The 25,669-nt window shown below is 37.1% G+C and overlaps 1 protein-coding gene across 7 annotated transcripts in view; it reads left to right on the top strand.

Annotated features, from left to right (window-relative positions):
- LOC128239984 (neurogenic locus notch homolog protein 1-like) overlaps nt 1-25,669 on the top strand; it is a 103,520-nt gene that overhangs the window by 58,183 nt on the left and 19,668 nt on the right. For 4 of the 7 annotated variants that reach the window (XM_052956465.1, XM_052956466.1, XM_052956461.1 and 1 more), the window contains 2 exons: nt 24,354-24,485; nt 25,261-25,392. In XM_052956465.1, coding sequence (XP_052812425.1) covers nt 24,354-24,485; nt 25,261-25,392 — 264 coding nt within the window. Of the gene's footprint in view, nt 1-18,053; nt 18,210-22,541; nt 22,653-24,353; nt 24,486-25,260; nt 25,393-25,669 lie in introns of those variants that run through there. The other 3 variants (XM_052956467.1, XM_052956462.1, XM_052956464.1) reach the window with 3 other exon arrangements.

The raw sequence follows: 25,669 nt of genomic DNA, 5'->3' as shown, positions 1-25,669 counted from the left end.
CAAGCCTCGCATGACACAGGATTTAAGGATCACGTGGACAGCAACAATTAGTTAAGCGTTCTATAGGGTCAAGCCTTGCATGCCACAGGATTGAAGGATCACGTGGACAGCAACAATTAGTAAAGCGTTATATAGGGTCAAGCCTCACATGACACAGGATTTAAGGATTACGTGGATAGCAACATTTAGTAAAGCGTTCTATAGTGTCAAGCCTCGCATGACACAGGATTTAAGGATCACGTGGACAGCAACAATTGGTAAAGCGTTCTACAGGGTCAAGCCTCGCATGTCACAGGATTGAAGGATTAAATGGGGAGCAAAAATTAGTAAAGCGTTCTCCAGGGTCAAGCCTAGCATGCCACAGGAATGAAGGATCACGTGAACAGCAACAATTAGTAAAGCGTTCTACAGGGTCAAGCCTCGCATGACACAGGATTGAAGGATCACGTGAATAGCAACAATTAGTAAAGCGTTCTACAGGGTCAAGCCTCGCATGACACAGGATTGAAGGATCACGTGAACAGCAACAATTAGTAAAGCGTTCTACAGGGTTAAGCCTCGCATGACACAGGATTGAAGGATCACATGAACAGCAACAATTATTAAAGCGTTCTACAGAGTCAAGCCTCGCGTGACACAGGACTTAAGGATAAAGTGGACATAAACAACTAGTAAAGCGTTCTATAGGGTCAAGCCTCGCATTACACAGGATTGAAGGATCACATGAACAGCAACAATTAGTTAGGCGTTCTACAGAGTCAAGCCTCGCATGACACAGGATTTAAGGATAAAGTGTACAGAACCAACTTGTAAAGCGTTCTACAGGGTCAAGCCTCGCATGACACAGGATTTAAGGATCACGTGGACAGCAACAATTAGTTAAGCGTTCTATAGGGTCAAGCCTTGCATGCCACAGGATTGAAGGATCACGTGGACAGCAACAATTAGTAAAGCGTTATATAGGGTCAAGCCTCACATGACACAGGATTTAAGGATTACGTGGATAGCAACAATTAGTAAAGCGTTCTATAGGGTCAAGCCTCGCATGACACAGGATTTAAGGATCACGTGGACAGCAACAATTGGTAAAGCGTTCTACAGGGTCAAGCCTCGCATGTCACAGGATTGAAGGATTAAATGGAGAGCAAAAATTAGTAAAGCGTTCTCCAGGGTCAAGCCTAGCATGCCACAGGAATTAAGGATCACGTGAACAGCAACAATTAGTAAAGCGTTCTACTGGGTCAAGCCTCGCATGACACAGGATTGAAGGATCACGTGAACAGCAACAATTAGTAAAGCGTTCTACAGGGTCAAGCCTCGCATGACACAGGATTTAAGGATCACGTGAACAGCAACAATTAGTAAAGCGTTCTACAGGGTTAAGCCTCGCATGACACAGGATTGAAGGATCACATGAACAGCAACAATTATTAAAGCGTTCTACAGAGTCAAGCCTCGCGTGACACAGGACTTAAGGATAAAGTGGACAGAAACAACTAGTAAAGCGTTCTATAGGATCAAGCCTCGCATTACACAGGATTGAAGGATCACATGAACAGCAACAATTAGTTAGGCGTTCTACAGAGTCAAGCCTCGCATGACACAGGATTTAAGGATAAAGTGTACAGAAACAACTAGTAAAGCGTTCTACAGGGTCAAGCCTCGCATGACACAGGATTTAAGGATCACGTGGACAGCAACAATTAGTTAAGCGTTCTATAGGGTCAAGCCTTGCATGCCACAGGATTGAAGGATCACGTGGACAGCAACAATTAGTAAAGCGTTATATAGGGTCAAGCCTCACATGACACAGGATTTAAGGATTACGTGGATAGCAACATTTAGTAAAGCGTTCTACAGGGTCAAGCCTCGCATGACACAGGATTTAAGGATCACGTGGACAGCAACAATTGGTAAAGCGTTCTACAGGGTCAAGCCTCGCATGTCACAGGATTGAAGGATTAAATGGAGAGCAAAAATTAGTAAAGCGTTCTTCAGGGTCAAGCCTAGCATGCCACAGGAATTAAGGATCACGTGAACAGCAACAATTAGTAAAGCGTTCTACAGGGTCAAGCCTCGCATGACACAGGATTGAAGGATCACGTGAACAGCAACAACTAGTAAAGCGTTCTACAGGGTCAAGCCTCGCATGACACAGGATTGAAGGATCACGTGAACAGCAACAATTAGTAAAGCGTTCTACAGGGTTAAGCCTCGCATGACACAGGATTGAAGGATCACATGAACAGCAACAATTATTAAAGCGTTCTACAGAGTCAAGCCTCGCGTGACACAGGACTTAAGGATAAAGTGGACAGAAACAACTAGTAAAGCGTTCTATAGGGTCAAGCCTCGCATTACACAGGATTGAAGGATAACGTGGACAACAACAATTAGTAAAGCGTTCTACAGGGTCAAGCCTCGCATTACACAGGATTTAAGGATCACGTGGACAGCAACAACTAGTAAAACGTTCTACAGGGTCAAGCCTCACATGACACAGGATTTAAGGATCACGTGGACAGCAACAATTGGTAAAGCGTTCTACAGGGTCAAGCCTCGCATGTCACAGGATTGAAGGATTAAATGGAGAGCAAAAATTAGTAAAGCGTTCTCCAGAGTCAAGCATAGCATGCCACAGGAATTAAGGATCACGTGAACAGCAACAATTAGTAAAGCGTTCTACAGGGTCAAGCCTCGCATGACACAGGATTGAAGGATCACGTGAACAGCAACAATTAGTAAAGCGTTCTACAGGGTCAAGCCTCGCATGACACAGGATTGAAGGATCACATGAACAGCAACAATTAGTAAAGCGTTCTCCAGGGTCAAGCCTCACATGACACAGAATTTAGGATCACGTGGACAGCAACAATTAGTAAAGCCTTCTATAGGGTCAAGTATAGTAAGTAGTAAATGGGTAACATCCATATTTCTTCTGAAATTTTACTTTTGATATCTTTCGTTATTAATCTATATTTTATCACAACAATTGTAATCATAAGATGTTCCATCGATTGAATGACACATCAAGATCAATTTTAGGAAACAAGATATAAAGGAAATTAATTGTAGGGACAAAATCAGCAATTCGAATACGTTTATTGAAATATATAGTATAAACTTTATTCATTTTTGTATGATGTATTGTTTTTAAAAAAAGGAGGATTTTGTGGACATAGTATACTGTTTGCGGAGGTGGATGTATAAGACTTTCATAGTTTGTCCATGCCTATTTCTTTATAATGTCTTGAACCCATCGCGATAATATAACGATATAACGACACGTTGATTGATATATAACGTTTACAAGCAAGAAGGTACTATAAAGTGTTAACATGAATACAGTCAGGACATAGAAAAAATCATTTTTATAAGAACAAATCCCCTGCTATGTATGTGTTGTACAAGAATATTAAGGCTGATATATAGCATAAAGTTTTAACAAAACAATGACGCACACAGGGAATCAAGCACACTACAGTGACAGCATTATCAATGATTCCTAAACATGTTGTTTGTGTGAAAAAATAAGAAGTGAACTACGCCATTTTATTGCATACGCACACAAATGATAACGTATTGTCCTACGGCATATGATATATGCTATTATTTGCAATTTCATTTTTCATATCCAACAGTGAAAAAAACAGCAAGCCGTATTAAAAAACAGTATCACCATACTGTCCTTTTCTGATTCCGTATCATGCTAGTACATTATTTTGACATGTTGGAACAAATATATGTCCGGTTTGGTGAGGTAAAATTACGTTGACAACTAACAAATTTTCTCGATTTTTTCCCCGGTATCCAGAATTCCGGGGTTCCGGTTTTGTAGGGATTTTTTACATTGAAAAAAGAAGGGGAAAACCGGGACTCTGAAAAAAATCCGGTATCCCGAGGATTCCGGTTTTGTGGAGTTCCGGTTTAGTGAGTTTCTACTGTATCGTGTTTAGTATAGGAACTACTTTGGCATCGCTAAAAATAAGGTGACAAACAACTGGTTAAACTTGTCAACTTTAGATACATAAAATTACCTAACTTTACTCACGCCACCAGAAGCATGTAAATATTCCGCAACATTGTTCTTCAAAGAAATATGATGATAAGCACGAAGCTGCGAACACTTCAAATCTATTTGGACAACTAGTTGTCTGCCAGTTCGAAATAACAAATTGTAGCATTATCATAAACATGAGCAGCTCGCAAATACAAAGAAGGAGGCGAATCCGCGTCTCGATAATAATAGGGATTGACTCACGAACTTCGCGCAATTCTGCATGTAAAATCGTCAAAAAATCCCAGGAACATTCACTTTGTTAAAATGACCTCGTTACGTCTACAGGAAATGAAAATAAGTGCTGTTTTTATTTTTGTTGCAACGTGTCCTTAAATAATTAGCTCCGTAATATCCTTGGATGTTTGTTACTTACAGAATTATAATTGCCCCAGTGGAAACAACAATTGACCGATGATTTCAAACGGTCTTTAAAATTATGTTGTGATATAATAAAGGTTTTAGAGCTAAAGCCGTCGGGTAATTATTCTTCCTCACCGGGGCAATTATCTACCAAAGGCCATGGTCAACCATGTATCATTCTATAATTAAAATACAATACCAACAAGTCACAATTTTCACTGTAAATTTACATTTTACTGACCGATCCAAGGCGGTATCTAACAATCCTTGATAAACGTATCTAGTTTTTTTATATAGTACTGTGCTGTTTGATGAGTTTTAACTTTAACTTGTTTAAACTTTTGACCACTGAGCTTGTTTCTGTAGTTTTTCACATAAGTATTGAGATTCAGACCCAGTAATTGATTTTTTATTTATTACAAACAATAAAATTAAGTAACTTGTTTGCTTTTGAGTCTTTCCAAGACTCGGGAAAACATACATTTTACCCCGTTTTGTCAAGTAAATGTTATATTTTGAAATCGGAATCGATGCTTAAATGCATTAACGATAGAAATTTATCGATTGAGATTTCAAAATATATCATTAACGTGACATAACACTGTCAAATTTCATAATTGTACGTGGTTTAAAATATCGTAATTGATTTTCCTGCGAGTATTTCAGAAATATTCTTTAAATTCTTATGTATTTCCGCTTTACTTCGGAGCCACAGGTGAACCCATTTATGTCCTGTGAATGCCAGAGAATTATTTTGTCTTTTCACCGCCTTGTTGAGAAAGTGGCCACAAGCTTGTCTCACAAGATTCGAGGAATCTGAGACATTTTTACAGGTATTATGAAATCTCTTATCCTGCAAATTGTAGTCAATTTCATCATTAAAGAATGCAACATTTGCGACGTGAATGTCGTGTATATAGTCTTCTCTTGTCAGATATGACACGGTAATCCCGCTGTTGTCATTGTTTATTGTGACAGATTTGTTCAATAAACGTTCTTTTACAAAGGAAATAAAGATTTCAGTCAGATACATCGGACCTGTTGCATCCAAAACATTTTTATGGTTCATTGTACCTTCTAGTCCATTCATTAGTGCCTTCATTATCGCATGTTTTGGTCGACAAAACATGATTGCATTGTTCAACAGTAAGGACATGTTGTACAACAACGCACTGTGTTCTATTGGCTCTGGGGGGATAATACATCCGTACTTGTATGTTATCCGGTCAAACGAGCGGTATGCCTCGACGTCAAGGTCCAAATACGCACCACCGAATTCATACAACACAACGTAGCGTAACGCGTCAGCTCGCATTATGTTACGCTTGTATTTATCCCAAATAGGAAGCAGATTTGGATGTCTCTCCTTCACTAGTTTCCTAGCTGAGTCATCTGTCCAAAAATGGTATGTCCAGTTGGCGTTCATGTTGACAACTGTGCGAACATGACTCTCCAATTTAGAGGGAATCATGACCGTCTCAAACGTCTGGTGTATGAGATGTGGAATAAGTGGTTTTCTCGCATCGGTGGGTACAAGAAAATCTTGGAAAACCGACATGTTCAGTTCAACAGGTACAATGATTTCCCGAACGCTTTGTGTCCTTTGTGGAAACGTTTGCATAACACCGCTAGCCATATCTGAAGATAGAAATAACAAATTGATAATTTACTTTCGTATAATCCTCAAGCTCAAATATCTCGAAATATCTTAAGTGTAATGGATATTGCCCTCAAGTATATTAGTATCTTAGTTCATTTAGCCATATCTGTAACACAAACACAGATTTTATTAATGTAATATAGATTATCATGATAAAAACAATTTCCTTCAAGTCTAAAAATTATGTGAAAATAGTTACAAATACAATTTATACCGACCCCGAAATAGTGTGCTTAGCCTAATTCCGCTTTAAGGGAAATCAGAATTTTAAACCAGCGTAGTACGAATAACGGCAATCGATTCAAAAGCTTGATTTAAGCGTGAACCGTAACGAAACATGATTTTATATTTGCTTATTCATAGTATTATATTTTTTGAAAAATACTTCCTTTTTAAAGAACTTCTTATATCAAATACATGTATATACAAACCTGTCAGCCTAAGCACTGTCACAGAACTAACAACAAATATAATTCCTAAGAGAAAAGTTTTCCTGCGTAACGCTCGCATAATGAGCACGGATAAAATCCCAGTAATATGTCGCGTAACCTAATAATACATGTAAAGGTGACAATGAATTTTAGACACGGTCAATATATCCACTCAACCTAATAATAAATTTAAAGATGACAATAAATGTAATATCGCGGTAAATATACCCACTCAACCTAATGGTTTATGTGAAGCAGACAATAAATGTAATATCGCGTCAAATATAACCCCGCTCCATGCCCGTTTACATGAGTATTTAAAAAAAATTAGGATGAAGATTGTAAGTATGTTCATACAGAAATAAAAGCAAAGATGCGACGCTGTTAATAGTGGTCTACATTATATTGTGTAAACTACCTGGAAACTGGGCCAGCCACTGTTTATAAACCTGATTCATATCAATAACAACAGCTTGCTGTTTAGGTGATAGTAACTGTATTTGAAGTATTCACCCTTCCTTTAAAAAATGATCATGTTGCCCACAAGCAATGGGGAGTACCTTAACAGTATACGACGGACAATGTAGATTGCCACTAGCAATGGAGAGTACCCTAACAGTTTACGGCGGACAATGTAGATTTGCCACTAGCAATGGGGAGTACCTCAACAGTATACGACGGACAATGTAGATCGCCACTAGCAATGGGGAGTACCTCACAGTATACGACGGACTATGTAGATTTGCCATTAGCAATGGGGAGTACCTCAACAGTTTACGACGGACAATGTAGATTTGCCACTAGCAATGGGGAGTACCTCAACAGTATACGACGGACAATGTAGATTTGCCACTAGCAATGGGGAGTACCTCAACAGTATACGACGGACAATGTAGATTGCCACTAGCAATGGGAAGTACTTCAACAGTATACGACGGACAATGTAGATTAGCCACTAGCAATGGGGAGTACCTCAACAGTATACGACGGACAATGTAGATCGCCACTAGCAATGGAGAGTACCTTAACAGTATACGACGGACAATGTAGATCGCCACTAGCAATGGGGAGTACCTCAACAGTATACGACAGACAATGTAAATTGTCAAAAGCAATGGAGAGTACCTCAACAGTATACGACGGACAATGTAGATTTCTTCTAGCAATGGGGAGTACCTCAACAGTATACGACAGACAATGTAGATCGCCACTAACAACGGGGAGTACCTCAACAGTATACGACGGACAATGTAGATTGCCACTAGCAATGGAGAGTACCTCAACAATATACGACGGACAATGTAGATTGCCACTAGCAATGGAGAGTACCTCAACAGTATACGACAGACAATGTAGATTGCCATTAGCAATGGGGAGTACCTCACAGATGGATGGCTGCGTGTTGAACCACATGTATACTGGGTGATAAACATACATGCACTTATAATTTTTGAATGCGTTGCTTAATTGATAGTTCTTTATCCTCACTGAACATGTTATGTCTCGATTAGAATCCTGCATATATACATATACTCAGCTAGCATGATATTAGCATAATGTTAAACAATGTGTGGCAAATCCAGAAGACGGAGTGCGAAGCAAATTTGCCACCTATGGTAAATCTTTTAATATAAACGGCGTTTAAGTTGGCATCTCTTTATTCTAAAAATGGTTATTTTCTGATGCAATGAAATGAATACACAGCAGATGACTTTTTCGGATTTTTTTTTTTTTATGAAAAACAGTTCCTGAAATTAATATTGTATACAGGTCAACTCCACCCTAGCAGTCCGTTTTGTTTTGTCACTTGTGCTGTCCATGTAATTGTCATTCGTTCAGTCCATGTAATCTTCATGTATGTACAATGTTCTGTATGGGGTGATGTTTTAAACAGGTTTTATATATTTAATTCAAAATTTCATTGGACGATATTTGTATCTTCACTGCACCACGCTAACTTTCTCCTTTCCTCTAACCACTCTTGATCTGAACTTCAAAATGTAAAGTTTGAAGGTATTTTACTACAGTATTACTCAGTTTATCGCAAAACTGTTTATTCTTCTTAATATTATAAGTATATCGTATCATATCCGGGTGAGTTATTTTGTTTTATTACACAGATAAAGGTTAGTAGATAATATCTAAATAATTATTAAACACATTTGTATTTCTATTATGATCCATTACACGGGCGTGGTCATTGTATTGTAACCTGTATTTTTAACATTGGTCTTGTGTTCTATTCAAATATATTATGTTTTTAGTTTTCTATAATGAATGTTATGTTTATAGGTTTAAATAACCACAATAAATAAACCAGAACCCGAGAAGTGTCTTTGTCTTTATCAAACTTCGGACCTTCTACATATGTTATTGGTTTATCATAAGGTGTCGTAAAAACTGATGCACTGCAGTTTACCAAAGGCAGCACTCAGCACTCAGCACCTGGCATTATGCTGACTTTTTCAGAACGGCTTGCTGTTGTTTGGTAATGATAGGTAAATAAATAAGTAAACAAAATTGTTCCCACCTCTGATAAGTAGATCCCAAAGCTTGGCCATGCTGGAAATCGTTATCTTACCCGAGGGCAACGATATAACAATTACCTCGCGCAGGGTGTTCTACGGAAACTCGCAAATCCCGTTTCTGCAAAAGACCCTACGCTGTAGTTGGGATTTACCTATCTTACACTCGCGGCCATTAAGGATACGTATAAGCTTTGTCAATAATGTTAGGGTTGCCGCATTACAATTATGCAATAGTTAAATGCCGTGAAGTTGAAATACGTAACGATAAAGCATAGAAATTAATGATAGGCTGAAAATGTAGGTCGCATTCTAAATGGAGTTACACTGGTTGTTACACTGCTGAACTAGCTGTTATATGATGTCAATATTATCGCAACGACAGCCCACTAACATATGACGGACATTGAAAAGGTGGAGGTCAGTATAAGACACATTTTGGTCAACTTTTTCCAATTTAAAAATCTTTGTATAATATAGTTACTCAAAATGCCATAATGGTTATGTTTGCAATATGTTAAGAGCGTAGTTGGTAATATCATAATGACTCTGTCACTAAGTTACTTTATACATCTAAGATTATAAGCTGTTCTCTTCAGGAGGTGAACCAAATTGTGGTGGTATTCAGTAAAGGTCTAGACTGGATCTATGATTAATGTAGGTAATCTGATAGCATGTCATAAATCATTCGGAACTCCTCGGCCATTATTATCGAAAACAACCTCGGATGTATTTGGACGGTTTACATACTCAAAAAGAGGTACGTTTAAGTCCGCTGCAAGTAGATCGCGTATTAATTTTATTTAGCAGTTAAACTTTATGACTTAACTCTTGGAAATCTCAATTATGTTTGCAATAATATACTTTACTGACAATCAATTTAAACTTGGATCAATAAAAACAATTCTAAATCACAATATTTCATAAATGATATAATTCAAAAATTTACGAACTACTTCAACTGATGTACCGGCATACATCCGAGGTTGTTTTCGAAAAAATGGCCGAGGAGTTCCGAATGTTCATAAATAACCATCCTTTACAGTGTATAAAGTCACGGATGCATGATGATGATGTTGACTGAAGATGCATATTGAATACCACCCTTGCTTTATTTATTCGTAAAACTACAAATCAGACCGGCAGAATGGAAAAAAGGCGATTTGATTTTGCTTGAAATGAAGGTTATATTTTAAAAATAGGAAATGTTTAATATATAGAACTAATTGATATGCGCTACACTAATCTGAATATATTTTGTAAAGTGTGCTAAAAAAATCCTCCTCTTTTGCCGTTACCATGAAAATCAGTGTATGGTAATAATACATGATGTCTTGAACTTTCAATATCGACCGGCTCGTTGTAACATTTATTGCTTGCCTTTATTTTAGATTGTCATGCAATTTTTATGTTTTAGTCCTTAAGTGTATACAACTATTCACGTTTTGAGATGCATTATTGATTTCAGCAGATTGGTTCAGGTACCCGTGGTACTTCAGTATTCAGGTGAATTAGTGTGGCGGGACACTAGTAACATGATTTCCTCGTGTTTTTGCTGGATATATGGGGGAAACTATTCTGTTTTCGTCACTCAATGTTTTGCATTTGGTGACATTAGAAGGTATTTTACGATGTCTGAAAGTGAAGATATAAATTTGATCATACTTCCCGCCCATCCCATCCCTATTTTCAGGTTGATTTTGCTGTATCATGCGTTCTATTAATATGTATATTTATTTCATTTACAGAGTTCCACTGTGAGTGTCTTACATAAGTTAGTAACTTATTTGTTACGTTTATGATTTGAGATTCACCGTAAATTCAGTGTCGTTCCAGTTGCTTTATGTTGTTTTCCAAGATTCCGTTAAAGTTGTTGCTGACTCTAATGGCGACGTGGCCACGTTTGACCAAGGTTACGATCCAGATGTGCTTAGACGCTATTACCAATCTTCCAGCATCCGAATACTGTCTTTTCATGTGTACTTGTTCACCAAATACATTGCCAATTCCTAAACTGTTTGTGTTGTTGTATTTTGAGATTAGTGAATAATTAGTTTATTGGCGCCGCTCTGGAGAGCGCGCCTATTATGGAATGGGAATTTATTTTAGTTAGTGGTAGGAGCCGTTTTTAAGTTGATTGACAGTTGGGTTTTACTGTTATTTTATTATGATCAAAAAATGCAAATGGGTGGCGATTGCATGGGTGTTAAAAATGCTATTTGTGGTTTAATAGAGTGTCTTCAATTTATCTTCAAAACATTATATTTGAAGAACGACAAATAAGTTTAATAACTGTTCCCGTTTCGTTTACGTTTTCCGATTGGTTAACTGTAATATCATGTGCCGGAAATGTAAATATTCGGAGGAGTTCCGAATGAAATGTAAAATGTGTGGACCGGTAATTATGTGAATCGGAATAATTATGTTTTATGTTGTTTTGTTATGTTTACTGCATTAATAAACAATGAGGTAAGCTGTTTTCTTTAATTTAATCGATATTGGATTAAATGTTCACCTAACTTTATTTTTAATGTGTTGAAGGTGACATTAGTAAAATTGTATTACGATTGCCCCCGAGTTGTTTATTTTTAGAACACTACACATATTCGGATGTTGCTATTTTTAGAACCAGAAGGTATTTCCCCGCTATTCATAGGTCAATAATGGAATTTCTACATCGTCGATTAATAGTTGGAAACTCGGTTTTGTCATGAATATACGTTTAAAATAAGTAAACACTAAAAGTGCACACTGACAGTTGATTACGATACATCTAACAATTTGAGTCATTACAGTAAAACATGGATTATAAGTGAATTATACGCGTAAGAAAAGATTTTCTGTCGAAAAAACTAATGTCAACAATCAGCATGGAATTGGGATATTCGTATCAATGGGCTATTCATGTAAGTATCCTTGAGTAGTTGTGTAAGTTTATGTGTTTAAATATGTTTGTTTTTTAATTTCTTTGGAATTCTTAAATCATATATCTTAATTTTACGTTAAGACAGCGTTTTAATATTTCTACATGTACTATAAATATACATGTTACATGCTTTACATCTACTTATAATGCACCAGTCAATTGTAACCAAAGCCCCACCAGGTCCGAGGAATAGCTGGGACTTTGACTTTCTGTCCAGCCAACCCCGGGTAAAATCCTCGTCCTGCGGGGACGAACTGATGGTCAAATCCTCGCCATATGCCCCGTACCCAAGGGAGCCTAGGTAAGGCATATTCCCTGCTATATCTGGCTCAAAGACAAAACCACCGTATTCACCCGGCACTGCGAGGCCACCTGAAAGTTAAAAACACAGCCCATTTCCCCGGCATATCCGGGATTCCCCAGACCTGGAGGGCCGTGGTTACAATTGACTGGTGCATTATGTACATGTTACATATTTTTAAATGTACTTATGTACATCATTTATGTATGATATGAGTATGTAATCTTTTATTTGATTGTTTTATCTTAGAAAAATATTAGACTTAAAAATACCCATTATTTGTTTACAAACTGCATATTTTCAAAATAAACCTGTATTACAAGATGTACATGGTTTCGGGCTGGAAGCCACAACAGCTTGGACACAAGCGACATTCATTTGCTTGGTGTAGGTCTCGTTGAACGCCATACTGTTGTGAATCATTATCAACCATATGCACAACATCTACACATTTGTGCCTACCAACCCTTACTCTTGGCTAAAACGGATATTAGTGCAGAATGTATAATTAATACATGTGCATTTGTATTTTACGGTTGTAGTTTCTGTTGGTTGATAATCAGAAGTCTAATTTCTTTCAGGCAGGAAAAGGACGGAATATTACTATAATATGAAGAATTCCAGCCTGCATTAAATACTTTGTTGGATCATTGAGACAGATTTGACATCCATGTCTATCCACATCTGATAAGAGATGATGTGAATAGTTCATATAAAACATATTTGAGTTGGTGTTTGTTGTTTTATAAACTCACTGTTTTCAATAATCCAGTGGTTGAGGTGGTGGTGATGGTGGTGGTGATGATGAATTGTATTGATAAATTTAGTAATTTTCTTTATATTATATACATGTATGTATCAGCTTATTGTTGTTGTTTTTAAATAATGTTGAGAAAAATTAAACTGTTTATATTTTATTTTGTATATGCATGGCAGTATTATTATCTATACAAATTAGTTAGAAAGTACTTTTTTTCTTTTACAGCACTAAACATTCTAGATGGGTAAAGACCTGTTAAATCAGCATTGACTCAGCATTGAGTAATTTTCATCTGTGCAGACAGTACAAGTACAAACGCATGGGAACAAACCAAACTTCAAATGTTGAAGAGTGAAGAATTATTGTGAAAAGTTCTAAATGTTAGAATACCATTGACTAAATAAAACAAATAGACATCGATTACCAACAGAGACTGTTTACATGTTATAATATTAAAAAGACATTAGTTGAGAACTTTCACTCTGACATTTTTGGAGGGGCATTACCGCCTACTTAGTGTTCTTGTTTCTTTACATATTTTAATTTAAAACTACATTCATTGTTTTTAAATCTGAATTCTGAGTTAGTATCATAAGTAAAATTCATTTATTTGAATGATTACATTTTATGAATAAGTCCAAGAAAAAGGTTGATTTTTAAGCATTTTATTAGTTATAAATATGTATAGTTACATGACATTATGTATATTTTCTTCAAAACTGAACGGTAAACTATCATAAATTGTCTTTTGAATTGTTCATTAGACATCATAGAAAATATTTAAATGATTTTAGCAGGTTGTCTTATTATTAACTATATTTTTCAATCTTGAAGTAATGTAATTTTACAAATTTAACACAATATTTGCAGTAAATTATAATTTTTTCCAACTAAATATATATAAATTATTCAAATAAATACAAATAAATAACAATAAAACAGACTTTGCTTGACTTTGCTAGGTTTTCATAGGCTTTGCTAGGTTTCGCTGGATTTTTCAATCTTTAAGTAATATAATTTTACAAATTTGACACAATATTGGCAATAAATTATACATTTTTCCAACTAAATATATAAAACTCATAAAAATAAATACAAATAAATGAAAATACAACTGACTTTGCTTGACTTTGCTTGGCTTTGCTAGGCTTTGCTTGACTTTGCTAGGCTTTGCTTGACTTTGCTAGGCTTTGCAGTGTTTAGTAGGACCGTTCTTATCATTACCAAATTTGGTCAGAATGTGTATTGGCATATTATCTTGGACAAGTTTAATAACCAGCCTTATCGCTCTTGACACTCGCCCTTTAAATATAGAAATTACCTAAAATCGGTCTTGTCCGCTCAATAACTTCACTCAGAAGCCTTTGTTCAATAATCGCAAAATGTAGTCAGAATTTATTTTGGTGTCATATCTCAAAAACCAGCCATGTTGCCTTAGTCACTCCAATGTTATGACCCTTACATTGGCTTTAACCGTGTTTACAGTGTCTGCTCTCCAACGCACAAACACTTATCACCAAACTTAGTGTCCTAAAATCATAATGTCACCGTTGGTGCTATTGTGTTTTTACTTCAATTATGTTTTCTGCAATTTCGATATCAAATATTAAAATGGTTATAACATAAATTATTGCATATGAATAGTCAGAAAAGCATCTTTTTGGTGTCAAAACATAAGCACTGTTTAGGTAATCTATGTTTCAGTATAAGCTTTTAATACATTTAAACACACACACAATTTCACTTATATTTTGCAACTAACCAACTATTAGAAAACGGTTGGATAAGCGTTTATTTTGTTGGGACGGGTAACCCACTGTCTATTTGGATGGTTGGGATGGGTTACCCACTGTCTGATTGGAAAGTTGGAGCGGTTAACCCAGTGTCAATTTGGTAGGTTGGATCGAGAAACCCGGTGTCTATTTGGTAGTTGGGAGCGGGTAACCGGGGACTATTTGGTAGGTGAGAGCGGGTAACTCGGGGTCTATTTGGTAGGTGGGAGCGGATAACGCACTGTCTATTTGGTAGGTGGGAGCGGTTAACTCGGGGTCTATTTGGTAGGTGGGAGCGCTTACCATTAATGACAATAAGGACTTTCTCCTGTTATCGTACCAATTTATAAGTGAATGTCTGTCATGTATGTGAGTTGTTACACAAATATTATACTGTTGTATGATGATGATACCCCTAATCTTGACTATATATGGTTATACGTTATTTTCATTTTAAATTACAAATTACTGATATGTTTCCTTGAAATGCTTGTATATTTGTACATATGTATGCATATTTCCTATCAGGAGGGAATACTATAATGTTATTAAATAGGTGATTTCATATTGGCCTAGTTATTTGTCCGAGGTTAGCTGTATGTGCCTGAGCCCAAAAGGGCGCAGGGAAATAGAGCTGACCGATGACAAATAACTGGGCCAATATCAAATCACCTTATTAATAAGTATTCTATTAATTAACTATTACCATTTTGGCTAAAAACATTCTTATAACTTACCTTTAGTTCACAGTGAGGCCGTTCTATCCCTTATTCATTAATGGTGTCTGCCTTTCTAGACTTGACTTTGCTGTTTTGACATGCATCCTTTGCACATACTTGAATAAAGCACTGTACATTGTAAGGAATCATGTCTTTTCGTCCTAATTTCGTAAATCGTTTGCCAAAACGTCAAATGTTTCACCTTCGTCGTCCATTTTGTCGGTGTACAAAATCATAATGGTTGTGTTATCGCTGGGTACTGGTACCCAGCTAGTAGATTAGTCCAAGGGAGATATCCGGGAACCAATACCTGGAAGAAGGGAGACGAATCCGAGGCATTAGACCAGGAGCATGCTTGCTGTAGTTGAAGGTAATAAGCCACTTTCTTAGACGAATATACGGGTTACGCATATACCTTAAGGAGAGGTAATTGTCCCAAGTAACTTATGCTACTTGGTATATTAAAGTCAATGTGTACACACCGGTCTCAAAAATAGACCTGTGTCTTACGACGCATTACTCACCCCCATTTCGGGTAAAAAAGACTCCGACATAAAGTAGTCCGCGTAGGGATGGCGATTTTTTAATAAAACACATAATATCTTTTTCAAGTGATTAAAAATGTTTTACTTATTCTTCAGTGGTCTTAAAATTCAAGATACAATTAAAAGTTCGACCGTGTTACTATTATTTTATTCAGATATTTAAAACTATGTACTTTCACTTTCGGTTTTTATCTAACAATGGACGAAATAATAACACGCGTGTTTAAGGAAATTGGGTTTGTAAAACCACTGAAAGACTGTCAGAGGGAATGTTTGATGCATGTTTTAAGTAAACATGATGTGATGGCTATTTTGCCAACCGGATATGGGAAAAGTTTGATTTTTCAAGTGGCCCCATTTGTGTTAAAAGCAAAGTATGACCTTGTTTCTTCTGTTTGCTTAATATTGACACCGTTGAACAGCATCATGATGGATCAAATACATTCAATGAGCAAACAAGGAATTAATGCGTGCTGGTTGGACTATAATTGCCAAAGTGGTCAGGCCGCAGCCGATGACGACAATTCTGATGATGAAGACACTGTTCAACAGGGACAAAGTATTGTTAATGTGCCTCTAGATGACATTATTAAAGGGAAATACACATTGATATACGCACATCCAGAAGCACTACTTAGCAATGATAATGGAACCCGTCTATTGAGTGCAATGGAAAGAGAGGGAATTATTTCCTGCATAGCTATTGATGAAGCACACATGATACTTGAATGGTAATTTCTGTAGATAAAATGTTTCATTTGTCAGTGTATGCTTAGCAGGTCCCCTTGGACAATTACTTAATAAATTACATAACTTTTTAATTATATCCTGAATTTTACCCCTGGGTCTAAACCAGAAGTATAAGTATATAAACGGCTCATTCTGTATTTGTATAAGGCCAAAAAAAAATGTTTGTTTAGGGTAACCTTCCCAAAATTTCTAGGAAGGGGAGGTAGGGATTCTTTTTTTTTCTTTTTTTTTCAAAATCAGTCTTAAGTTCAGAGTGTTTTCTTGCACATAGCAGTCTTTCCTACATAACTGTCATTGCCTGACTTTGTTTTATCATATAAACAATAATTCTGATTAAAATCTGCATTTATCCGCCCTTCGTAACTCTCTATTCGCTTATTATCAATATCTGCAGTAGATCACACAAACGGCGTTTAAATTGAATTGTTTTTCGCTTTACAATTTTATCATTTTGACACTTCCGTGTTTAAGCCGCCATCTTGAAAAAGTAGTGCGTTCCCATCATGCTTAGAGTGCTTTCACACAGGTCAGTAAGACCGGTGTGTACACAACGATATTAAAGTAAGTTGAAAGACACCACATAGTCGTAAAATCCACCAACGGGCTAAATACCACTGTAATATCAAACCGTAAAATTTCGTTCAATCATTTAATAGGTTCAAGTATTCCAAATAGGTTTATACAAAGCACAAAATTTTCAAAACAATCGGAACGGGAAACAAAATGTCTACCTTTAAAGATAATTTCTAGCATATTTTTCATATTAGGCGATTTTCGACAGCCAATGAAAATGGCCCATTTCTCAAATCCCATATTAGGCGAGTAATGTAGCCAATGAAAACGGAGGAATCTCTTATAAGCCGAGTTTTGTTGATTTTGGCCGAGTTTGTTCGATATTGAGCGGGTTCAAGCATAATTATATTGTCTTCAATTGTCTAGTATTGGTACCACAGTTGTCTCTGTATCTCGTCACATACGTAATACATGTAGTTGATTAAAGACGATTTTGATTGATTGATGGCTAAGGTGTTAAATAAGAGAAACAAAAACATACAAATAAAATATAGATTCCATGAAACTTGTTGATGTAACAAATATCAATATCTACTATAACCACTGTGAATCCCTCAGTGAATCGACTCTTATCAGCCTACGTTAAAATTCAACTTGAAGCGTTCCAGTTCGTAAAGGGCATTATGAGACACACATTGAAAGATAAGGCAAACAGATACACATTTAACTCAGGTCATCACTGTGCAAGCATTAGCAATTACTCTAAAAAGAGGAAGGGTAATATCTTCTTTTTGTGAGCATGGCTTTTCGAGGTGTATCATTTCCTGTCGTTCTCTATACAGCATTGGCGGTATTGTCGTCGGCCATCATAACAGGATCAAGTGCAGGTAACAATTGTACTTCTTAAAGGACTCGCGAAAACATTCCATGTTGAAAAATTCAATTTAAATTACAGATTGCATTTAGATACCACGTACCTTTATTAGCCAGAGTAAATGCATACATAACACCACCGTACAGCAGAATTCAGCTTCTTGTTCGAAAATATATTTCAAAAGTTTAAGCTTGCATTCATTCATTTTCAATTGTGTAAATATGCTTTTCTGCAAAAAGCGCCTGTACTGTTATTTCGAACCAGCGGCTACTTTTTAGGCTAATGTTACATACCCATCATAACAATACCGATAATGGATGGTTATTGGGAATAATGCTGTTTACATGAACGCCTTGGGGTACCAGATTGCATGACCGATGTTTGGCATCAGATTACCTTATCATTTTGGCCACCTGATTACCTGGCCGATTTTGAGGACCTGTTTACCTGATCGAATTTTGGCACCTAATCCGTCGCTTCTCTTCGGTCTAAAATAATTTCAGTCCGACTGTCCAGTCCGTGAAAAAGTCGTATGGCCAGCAATGTCATGTTTCAATTGTCAAATATTATAACATAAATTTATATTACCATTATAGCTTCATTAATAACGCACTTGTGAACAAAACAAACAATGCACAATTATTCTACGCCGTTATGAAAAGCGCAAAGCCGCACTCATCATTTTTATGACGTACGCGGTACGGAACAGCCAAAAGTATTTCACGGACCAATGACATCTTGATTTGTTTTAAAATACAGTGAAACACGAACCTTGCAACAAAGGGTCGCATTAATGTTAAGTATACTATTATGTCAGATTATCACTGTTTTAAGACACCTTATTACTAGTATGCTTCAGACACTGTAACAGTATTGTCACTTCTTGGCTGAACTTTAGCCACGTGAACCACGTTATTGTCAAACCTTTGCTGCTCTCCAGCCACGTGTACAACGTTATTGTCACGCCTTTGCTGCTCCCCGGCCACGTGTACCACGTTATTGTCTCGCCTTTGCTGCTCTCCAACCACATGTACCACGTTATTGTCACGCCTTTGCTGCTCCCCGGCTACGTGTACCACGTTATTGTCTCGCCTTTGCTGCTCTTCAGCCACGTGTACAACGCTATTGTCACGCCTTTGCTGCTCTCCAGCCACATGCACCACGTTATTGTCACGCCTTTGCTGCTCTCCGGCCACGTGTACAACGTTATTGTCACACATTTCCTGCTCTCCAGCCACGTGTACAACGTTATTGTGACGCATTTGCTGCTCTCCAGCCACGTATACAACGTTATTGTCACGCCTTTGCTGCTTCCCGGCCACGTGTACCACGTTATTGTCACACTTTTGCTGCTCTCCAGCCACGTGTACGACGTTATTGTCACGCCTTTGATGCTCCCCGGTCACGTGTACCACGTTGTTGTCACGCCTTTGCTGCTTTCCAGCCACGTGTACAACGTTATTGTCACACAGTTGCTGCTCTCGGGCCACGTGTACCACGTTATTGTCACGCCTTTGCTGCTCTCGGGCCACGTGTACAACGTTATTGTCACACCTTTGCTGCTCTCAAGCCACGTGTACCACGTTATTGCCACACCTTTGCTGTTTTCTAGCCACATGTACAACGTTATTGTCTCCCTTGCTGCTCTCTAGCCACGTGTACCACGTTATTGTTACACCCTTGCTGCATTCTAGCCACGTGAACCACGTTATTGTCACACCCTTGCTGCTTTCTAGCCACGTGTACCACTTTATTGTCACACCTTTGCTGCTCTCAAGCCACGTGTACCACGTTATTGCCACACCTTTGCTGTTTTCTAGCCACGTGTACAACGTTATTGTCTCCCTTGCTGCTCTCTAGCCACGTGTACCACGTTATTGTTACACCCTTGCTGATTTCTAGCCACGTGAACCACGTTATTGTCACACCCTTGCTGCTTTCTTGCCACGTATGCAACGTTATTGTCTCCCTTGCTGATTTCTAGCCACGTGTACCACGTTATTGTCACGCCCTTGCTGCTTTCTAGCCACGGGTACAACGTTATTGTCACACCTTTGCTGCTCTCCAGCCACGTGTTCCACGTTATTGTCACACCCTTGCTGCTTTCTAGCCACGTGTACCACGTTATTGTCACACCCCTGCTGCTTTCTAGCCACGTGTACCACGTTATTGTCACACCTTTGCTGCTCTACAGCCACGTTTACAAAGTTATTGTCACACCCTTGCTGCTTTCTAGCCACGTGTCCAACGTTATTGTCACACCCTTGCTGCTTTCTAGCCACGTGTACAACGTTATTGTCACACCCTTGCTGCTTTCTAGCCACGTGTACCACGTAATTGTCACACCCTTGCTGCCTTCTAGCCACGTGTTCAACGTTATTGTCACACCTTTGCTGCTCTCCAGCCACGTGTTCACGTTATTGTCACACCCTTGCTGCTTTCTAGCCACGTGTACCACGTGATTGTCACACCCTTGCTGCTTTCTAGCCACATGTACCACGTTATTGTCACGCCTTTGCTGCTTTCTAGCTAGGTGTACCACGTTATTGTCACACCCTTGCTGCCTTCTAGCCACGTGTTCAACGTTATTGTCACACCTTTGCTGCTCTCCAGCCACGTGTTCCACGTTATTGTCACACCCTTGCTGCTTTCTAGCCACATGTACCACGTGATTGTAACGCCTTTGCTGCTTTTTTGCCACGTGTACCACGTTATTGTCACACCCTTGCTGCTCTCCAGCCACGTTTACCACATTTGCTGCTTTCTAGCCACGTGTACAACGTTATTTTCACACCCTTGCTGCTTTCTAGCCACGTGTACCACGTTATTGTCACACCCTTGCTGCTTTCTAGCCACGTGTACAACGTTATTGTCAAACCTTTGCTGCTCTCCAGCCACGTGTACCACGTTATTGTCACGCCTTTGCTGCTCTCCAGCCACGTGTACAACGTTATTGTCACGTCTTTACTGCTCTCAAGCTACGTGTACAACGTTATTGTCACGCCTTTGCTGCTCCCCGGCCACGTGTACCACATTATTGTCACACCTTTGCTGCTCTCCAGCCACGTGTACAACGTTATTGTCACACCTTTGCTGCTCTCCAGCCACGTGTACCACGTTATAGTCACGCCTTTGCTGCTCTTCATCCACGTGTACAACGTTATTGACACGTCATTGCTGCTCTCCAGCCACGTGTACCACGTTATTGACACGTCTTTTCTGCTATCCAGCCACATGTACCACGTTATTGACACGTCTTTGCTGCTATCCAGCCACGCGTACCACGTTATTGACACGTCTTTGCTGCTCTCCAGCAACGTGCAATATGTAATTGTCAATTGTTTGATGTTTAAAACCTTATTATTTATTTCAGACACAATGTTTTCAGACACCTGATTGCCTGACTGATTCAGTCAATGTGGCAATTTGAAATAAGATTCATGATTATCTTAAATATTCAGAGCATCGTAAACGTTACTCTTTAAAATCGTAATAAGTTAGGCTCCTTAATAACTGAATGATTTAGACATTCTGTTATCAAACCTCTTTCTACTGGTCTGTTTAGAGAACACTGTTTTACCACTGATTACCTGACTGTTTCAGACACCCGATTACTTGACTGGTGTAGACAATTAATACTGTGTGATTAGCTGGCTGTGATCTTGTCTAGTTAAACACGATCACAAATGGCAGCAGATAAGGGAAACCACCAAAACGCTTAAAAACAAAACGAACAATTATGCACTTTTAGTTTTACAAAAGAAATCTTCTATGTCAAAAAATTCATAGAAAATATTCACGGATTTTGAAATGTCCTTACACCTAATGACATAACAATTTCCAAGAAACTTGTAATTTCAAAAACCAGTGATCAGAGAAGATTTCCAAATACCAAATAATAATGTTCCAGAACACACATTTAATTTTTTAAAACCTTCTTCTCAAATTTATAAATATATCTGATATATTTTAATCATTAAATTTAGCGAAACGTCTAGATCATTATAACAAAACCTGATAAATACGTTCTTAATACAGCATTGAGGAAAAACAAAGCTTATTTTAAAGAACCCAGGACACTTCGGAAGAAACAAGAATATTAAACAATGAAATACGGAATTTAAAATATGTAGACATGTTACAACTTTGTCTCCAGACCTGTTTTTTGACGGATTTAGACTCAATGTTGTAAGACCCATGATTTATGGATTGGACAAGACTCTTTCTTCTAAGAACACTGATAGCATGATAACCTCACTTGATTAGACAAACTGATTCACACACCGATTAAATACTTAGTTTTAACATTCCTGATACCTATATGATTCAGTTGCTCTTATTTCAGACCCCTGCAACCCTAGCCCCTGCCTGCATGGTTCATGTTACCAGGGTCCTATCAGCCTTTACAAGTGCGTCTGTCACCAGGGCTGGATTGGTGATGACTGTGATCAAATCGGTATGTTGTAGGGCGAGTGTTTTAAAGGGACATTTTTATAACAAAACAATGATCAATGCCTTTAAATGTTGTGATTTTATAACCTACTAAACAAACTTCTAACGTAATATGTATTGCTAAGCTAAAATTATCATTATGAACTTATTACCGAAACAATTAAAGCAGCAATTCTAATTCGCTATGCAGGGTATAAAGCATGATAATAATTTTCAAACTGGTCTTGAATGTAGTCTGTAAGCAGAACAGCCACAATACGATTTTTAGCTGTCTAGGGATAAAATATGATTTACTCTTATAGCCAAATGATCAAATCATTCTACTTTAAGTTAAAATTATTATCCCCACCACCACCACCCCCATCATAACCACCACCACTAACACCACCACCACAACCACTACCACCACCACGTTGTCTTATTTATAATGGAAAACACTTACCATTAAGAAATTTTTAAAAGCGTGGTTTAATCAGGAACGTGAAAATGCCCGGAAAATATAATATAGTATGACATTCAAACTTAAAGCCGGTTTTATACCAAGAGTTCGAGGGAAGACAATATGTCTGAATTAAAGATGCTTATAAATTGTCTGTTTTTATCTCGCAATAAACTTCTAAAAAATATATACTTGCGTGAGCTGACAATACAATTATTATCTCTGAAACTGCTGGGTCTTTTTTGCATGAACGTCTTGAGTATGAGTTTGAGACCATATAATATATTATATCAATATTTATATAAAAAACTATAAGTGTTTTATGTTTGTCGATTGACTTACAAACAAGGATCGATGTAACATATACTATGTACAATGATGTGGTCAACGATGTATAAGAAAAAGATTTAGTTGTGCATAACCTTAAAAGTCGTAAAATCAATTCTATTTTATGGATGTGAATTTTGGAGCTATAGAAATAATCATATATGTTAAAACGTGCAATCATTTTTTTTTTGAACATGTTCTAAATGTAAAATGTATTTCGCCATGTTTTATGGTTTATGGAGAAACCGTTGTTAGATCTTTGCAACCAAAAATCGATACACTAATGCCCAATCATTGATTAAAGCTAAGAGTCATTGCTTGTATAAAACTTCCAGTGCCTGTGTTCTGTTTGTTGCTTAGTATATGTATATAGATAGACCATAGGAGGTCGTGCATCGCGTGTCAAAGCGGCTTTACAGGGCCGAACTGCAATCATGGTTTAAGTCTTGCTTTATCTTAAGTTAGACTATGGTTTCGGAATTAAATTATGGATAAAGCAAAACTAAAGTAAAATGATTGTTATAAAGAAGAAATATTTCCATTTATATTAGTTGCTTGATCGCTATGGTAACCCTTGTTTTTTAATCTTATTACATGACTCTTATGACTAATATACAAATCATCGGGCAATAACTCTGTATGCGGTTAATAGTTCCGGATAACCTTGTGGGTAAACTTTTTATTTTCGTTTATTGCATTTTGTTTCATTTTGCTATATTTAGAAACAAAATCATCAAAGAATTATTTAACAACATTTCATGAAATTAAAATGTACATTTGAAACTATATTTCAATGTCTCTAAACGGCCTTCAACAGTACAAAAGTTTTCAGATTATAATAAATAAACGTTACCAGTTGACATTTAAAATTAGATTGCTTTCATTATGCCAGTTATTTGCTTATTCTATTAACATGACGACTTGTCCACATGACATCAGTTACCGCTTCAGTTGTTACGTCGCCTGATCCCTGCAAGCCAGATCCATGTGTGCACGGGTCATGTTTTTCTAGCGGAAGCACATCCTACTGTCAATGTTCACAAGGGTACACGGGAACAACCTGTGCCACAGGTAGGTTATTATAGAACACAGGACATACTACCTCACTTTATCGTAATATTCATTTTTGCATACACATGTAAACAGTTTGAATTATACATGTATATATATATATATATATATATATATATATATATATATATATATATATATATATATATATATATATATATATATATATATATATATATACATATATATATATATATATATATATATATATATATTTTAGATCTTAAAATTTGAATCATATTATTAACCCGAATCGTATGCTTAAACATTTTATCACAAAATGTTTCATTGAACAACTGGATAGTTTCTATATGTTATATGAGTTGGTTTATGGATGTTAGCTTATTAATAAACAGTTTGTTATAACCTGGATGTCCGATATGAAGGGTTAGGTGCAGTTGTTTCCCCCTGAGTTTTTAACTGATCGTTGCTCCTGTACCTAGTCATTGATATAAAAAGCAGCGTAGCTACAATAACAAAATATCATTCGACAGATTTGCCATCGATCGCAAACGCTTCCATGGTTTATTGCATTTTGTTTCATTTTGCTATATTTAGAAACGAAATCTTCAAAGAATTATTTAACAACATTTCATGAAAGTAAAATGCACATTTGAAACTATATTTCAATGTTTCTAAACGGCCTTCAACAGTACAAAAGTTTTCAGATTATTATAAATAAACGTTACCAGTTGACATTTAAAATTAGATTGCTTTCACTATGCCAGTTATTTGCTTATTCTATTAACATGACGACTTGTCCACATGGCATCAGTTACCCCTTCAGTTGTTACGTCGCCTGATCCCTGCAAGCCAGATCCATGTGTGCACGGGTCATGTTTTTCTAGCGGAAGCACATCCTACTGTCAATGTTCACAAGGGTACACGGGAACAACCTGTGCCACAGGTAGGTTATTATAGAACACAAGACTAACTACCTCACTTTATCGTAATATTCTTTTTTGCATACACATGTAAACAGTTTGAATTATACATGTATATATATATGTCATTTCTATCATGTTTTAATCGTTTAGATCTTAAAATTTGAATCATATTATTAACCCGAATCGTATGCTTAAACATATTATCACAAAATGTTTCATTGAACAACTGGATGGTTTGTATATGTTATATGAGTTGGTTTATGGATGTTAGCTTATTCATAAACAGTTTGTTATAAC

This window comes from Mya arenaria, chromosome 7 (assembly GCF_026914265.1).
Source record: "Mya arenaria isolate MELC-2E11 chromosome 7, ASM2691426v1".
Taxonomy (NCBI): Eukaryota; Metazoa; Mollusca; class Bivalvia; order Myida; family Myidae; genus Mya; species Mya arenaria.
Note: the sequence above shows the minus strand (reverse complement) of the source record. Positions and strands in the feature narration are given on the sequence as shown.